This window comes from Orbicella faveolata, unplaced genomic scaffold, assembly GCF_042242905.1.
Source record: "Orbicella faveolata isolate gen_17 unplaced genomic scaffold, um_ofav_v1 contig_24, whole genome shotgun sequence".
NCBI lineage: Eukaryota > Metazoa > Cnidaria > Anthozoa > Scleractinia > Merulinidae > Orbicella > Orbicella faveolata.
In genome coordinates, this window is record NW_028301552.1 from 30,367,501 (window position 1) to 30,372,500 (window position 5,000).

Consider the following 5,000-nt stretch of genomic DNA (forward strand, 5'->3'; position numbering starts at 1 on the left):
TTCTGGTTTATATTTCCTGTACATGGTCACTACAGCTGCTCCACCGATTCCATAGTTATGTTGCAAAGCTACCAATGCCCCGTCCACCTGCCGCTTGCCAGCTTCGCCTCTCAGCTAACAGTGAAGGACAAAATCGAACAAAAACTCTCTTTACAATAAAATGAATACAAGTATTCATTAAAAGGCCTCTAAGGCTACAGAGGTTGTAGTTTTTCTTCCTCCTTCTAAGATCTTCAAACTAGAAGCATGAAGTACGCAGGGTTTTCCTTCAAGCCTTACCCAAGTTTTCGCGCGGTCAATTTCCCCGTCCGTGTTTTGAATGTAGGACAACCCTCTTTCGCCCTGCTCGGAGGAAACACGAAGCTTATAAAGCTTAAGACTGAGCCTGGGAGTTTAAGAGCGTTCTTCCTTGATAGGCAGTCAAGCATTTCAAGACGGTTATGGGACTATGAATTGCTTGTAGCGTAAAGAAGTTGAATTAACTAGGGATATCAAGAATAATATGACGGATGACAGGTACAACTACAATTTGACACACAGTTCATAGTGAGACCAATATTTGTGCTGGCCGTAAAATCGACTAGCATCGAGCTTTTGCAACATACGTACAAACGGGTTAAAAGGTGAAAATGGTACGGTGAGTTAAACATTCTTGGGAAATTGTAACCCAGTACAGAAATCACTCAGGGATATCTTAGTAGGACATTTCTGGAACACTAGAATTTATGTCAGTGTGGAATTAATTTCAGGCTTTTTAGTTATGTCCTTGCTTTTAAGAACGGAGCTACTGTACCATGCGCGAAAATATTCAGTGTTGGAATAGGCTTTTAGGAAGTCCTCTTACAGGGAGAATGATTAAAAGAAGGTGAAAACATGATAATCACCTGCCAATTAAGCTCTGCACACTGCGCCAGACCTGTAGCACCGATCGGATGACCTGCAAGAAATAAGGGAACATGTGCCTCGGGATAACGCAGAGGCAGCGTGGCCGAGTGGTTAAGGCGTCGGATTTGAAATCCGGAGGTCGCGGGTTCAAGTTCCGCACCGACCACAAGGCTGGAGACCCCAGTTCAACTCCTCGGTCATGCTGGTAAATAGCCAACTGGTCTTCCTTCCGCCAGTTGGGATTTTTAAGCCTATTATGTTTAGTTGATATATTCGTTTCTCTCATGGCATGCATGTGAACTAGCTAGGGGTAACTAAGCACATTGACCACTATAAACAACAACATTTGAACACTTTTGCGGTTATTGTCACGTTTGACTTTTGAAAACCAATTTCAAGAACTGAAACTACATGCATCAGTTAACAGCAAGCAAGCAAGCACTTACTGAATGTTTTGGTGTCCCAGACGGCAACTGGAAGCCGAGTGTTCACTTCTTTGTACGCTCCATTTCCACTACTCACTCGAGTCCGCTCTACCTTCCTGCCTGAGGAGCGGCTTGTAATCGAGCCTAATTATCTGAATTATCGAGTTTTCATAAAAAATATACTTTATTTGAAAATGCTTGGCCGAGAGATTTCAACTCACTGGCGAAAAAACCAAAAGTGCGCTAAGCAAAGAAAGTTTAATTTCTGGTTGTCGACTAGCTTCTCTCCTTAATTAACCTGACGTTTTCGCGGAGGTTCTGCGAATTTGAACTGTAGGAACTGGAAACTATCCAGAGGCCTGGCTGCTTAGGGACTTTGCACTGAAAAACGTGGTTTTTGACATTGAACATTGGACAATTTTCTTTCACTTTTCGAAGTGGAAGTGTAAATTTAAGGTTTAAAACCTAACGTGACCGCATCCTCGGCGACCACCGTGGCCAATGCCGTCTTCAAGCTCAAACGATAAGATAGCTGTTAGAGCTAGAGGACTTACTGTTCTCTCATGCTCTGCTAAATTTTCGGGTCGAATGCATCTGAACTTTGACGATACGAAACGTTTTGCGGTGAGTTGATTTAACGTACCTTTGGACTCTAAACCTCCTGAAGGATTCACCACCCACCTGCCTCCAATACGACAGACTTCACCACCTACAACAAAACAAAGAAAAACAACTACCGTAAATCCTCGAATTAGCGCCCGGGGCGCTTATTTCAAATTTAGGAGAAGAAGGGGGCGCTAATTTAATTTTTCCCAAATCGTGCTCTGACATGATCATTTTTTTAATACATCATCCGTGCGTAAACACCAACATAAATTGCTTATTGACACAAAAACCTGATCCTAAAGTTTAAATCGCGGCACCGTTAGTTCTTAACGTGTTCACTAAAGGTGTTCACAAACTGAAACAATGTACAGATCTAATACTACATGACGAAAACTATACATCCTTTGTTGTCTTATTACTCGTCCACAAAATGGGGGGGGGGGCGCTTATTCAAGAGGAGGGGGGCGCTAATTCGAGGATTTACAGTAAGCCCTTTTACATAAATTTATAAGCAGTCCTACTGACACTTAATCCGCCAACTAGCCAGAGGCCTAGGCAGAAGTGTAGCAGCTCTGGTAAGCTTGTAATTCTCTTCATTGTTAGCAGCTGTTATTGTTTTAGGGCTAGGGGCATTGTTTCTGTTGTTTGTTCTGTTGTCCTCTCAAAGGGTAGCAAGCAATTCATGTGAGACCTCGCGAGGCCTGGTACATCACCCATGCTAGGGTTTTGTAAGCTACAGTATTTCACTATCATAAGTTACATTACTAGTGAGTAATATTTGTATTGTAAGTACCGTGTTTCACTAGTGATCATATCTTACCATTTGTGTTGGTGATCCACTCAGCCGAGTCAATTAACTCCCCACCCCTCCCCTGCGGACACAGTCCCATGGCTTCATACATGAATAACTGAAATGAATCAAAATGACTTTTTAACAATAACTGTCAAAATTCTCGAACGCTCATTGGCTAATCGTTATCGTCAATAAGAGTAAAGACACTTAGATAACGCCATCACTAGCGGACCTCAGTTGGAAAAAAAATTACCAGACTTTTTACGTGTTTGTAATGTTATCAGGTCCCGATAACAGCGACAAATTGAATCTACACGGGAGTTCTTTGAAAGGGAAGTAAATCCACATCGTTAAGATGATTTTAATTCAGAATACATTAAATGTAAGGTGAGAAACACGAATTAGTCACAATTTGACTCCTGGATCCACAGATTCTTGACAACTAACACCCAGCAAGAGATTATCTCTTCCACCCAGTTTATAAACAATTATTGGATGAGGGTTTTGTGATATCCGGAATAATCACGGTCGAGGTAAGTGTTATCAGCCGAAGACTGAGGCTGATAACACTAACCGAGACCTTGATTATTTCGGATGTCACAAAAACCGAATCTAATAATTGTTTTATTATACATTGTTTAAAAAAAAAATATATCGACACACGCATATCGCACCAAGAATAGTCAGTTTATTTTCGACAAGCCAATTGTTCTTACTTCACTGTCCGTGAACTTGACATTGCTCTTGGAAATCATGCATTGCGCGCGTAACCTACAGATTATTCACTAATCTGCTGGCAGATTAGCGAATAATCTTTAGGTTGCGCTGTTTCCCAGAATTATCTGTAGGCTTTTAGCCAATCAGAAGACAGATGGTGACTACAATGTATAATAATCACCAATAAGAGGAGAGACGCATAAAACATTGGCGTCAATTTGTTAAATATGTGCGAACTAGACGTGTGTCCCCGCAGTGGGTCTTTTGAGGCTGAACACCCTAGAGGTTCCCAACACGCTTTTTTAACCCTAAAAGATTCGACGAGCACCCCCGCCCTTTTTATATGTAAGTTCCCTCCCCCCCCCCCCCCCCCCAGCCCGGGGGAGATCTGCTCCTCGAAGTTCACGGCAGAAGTGTTAGCCAAAGTGTTTTGAACTAAATGTAACCAATGGTACTGACTTTCAAATAAATTGAAATTGCTGCGTTCTCTGTGCTGCGTTCTCTGTGTATGTTTGATCTCCAACATCAGGTGGCGTTATGCTGCTTTTGCTACTTAAAACAGTCTAAAAACAGTAACCTCCGTGCTGACCTCAAACGCGTGTTGTTCACTCTTTAAAAACCAGTGTGGGTTAAGGTTTTCTCAATGACTTTAGATCTGAAAAATGCTCTGGAAAACAATCAAGCAACCGACCAAAGCTGAAATTATGCGAAACTTGATTTAAATGCTTCTGATCGGCAATCTACAAGCTAGCACATTCAAATCTGAACCAAACCAAACAAAGTTCAAACTGACCTCATTGCAAGAGAAGCAGTCGTGGACTTCAAGAACGCTAACATCATAAGGAGTGAGCCCTGATGATCTGTAGCAGTCAGCGGCAGCTTTACGAGCCATCGCCACACCTGCCAGGTCCAGAAAACTGTGTTCAAACGAAGATGGGAGGTCTGTGACCATCTGCTGAGCAACGATCTCAACAGCTTTGTTCTGAAGACAAAGAAAGCTAAAGTTTAAGGTTCAAGGTCTGCATAGGAGGCTGGAGATACACATCAGTCTGGAGTTTATCCCGGTTGCTATAACATGAAGCGACTAGGAGTATTTCTACTCCCCCCTGGATGGGATGCTAGTCCATCACAGGGTTACCCCCAGCATTAAATTCACTGGTATCCATTTATGAGGGTCGTACAGGGGGGTCTCTCGCACGGTTCACGAACGGAAAAAATGGAGGTTCACGGATCACGGATATAAAAGATTTCGTTTTCCCGAATCACGAAAATAAGCAAGGAAGATATTCTTGTTCTTACACTAGAAAAAGTGTTTGAAGACAGCAAAATCGTGAAAGGCTAAGTCAAGGCTCCATACCTAAGTCACTCTCGATAGACGACTCTAACGATTCGGAAGACTCGCGTCTCAAAATCACGTAGAATAGAGAGGTGAAATCACGAATATCGGTTAATAATTCAAGTTCCTCGCGGGTCACGGAAAACCTTTAGGTCACGGATCACGAAGAGTAATTTCCTAAATTCACGTTTCACGAAAAATAAAATCAGCTAATCACGCATCACGAGAATACCCCTGT

The 5,000-nt window shown here is 42.4% G+C and overlaps 1 protein-coding gene across 2 annotated transcripts in view; it reads right to left on the reverse strand.

Annotated features, from left to right (window-relative positions):
- Positions 1-5,000, reverse strand: part of LOC110051883 (sterol carrier protein 2-like) — a 15,632-nt gene that overhangs the window by 160 nt on the left and 10,472 nt on the right. The window contains exons 8-12 of one of the 2 annotated variants that reach the window (XM_089291975.1): positions 4,220-4,408; positions 2,737-2,824; positions 1,954-2,019; positions 885-937; positions 1-114 (exon numbers count right to left, since the gene is read on the reverse strand). The exon at positions 1-114 is cut by the window's left edge and continues 160 nt beyond it. In XM_089291975.1, the coding sequence (XP_089148101.1) occupies positions 1-114; positions 885-937; positions 1,954-2,019; positions 2,737-2,824; positions 4,220-4,408 (510 nt within the window). Of the gene's footprint in view, positions 115-884; positions 938-1,355; positions 1,463-1,953; positions 2,020-2,736; positions 2,825-4,219; positions 4,409-5,000 lie in introns of those variants that run through there. The other variant, XM_089291976.1, reaches the window with a different exon arrangement.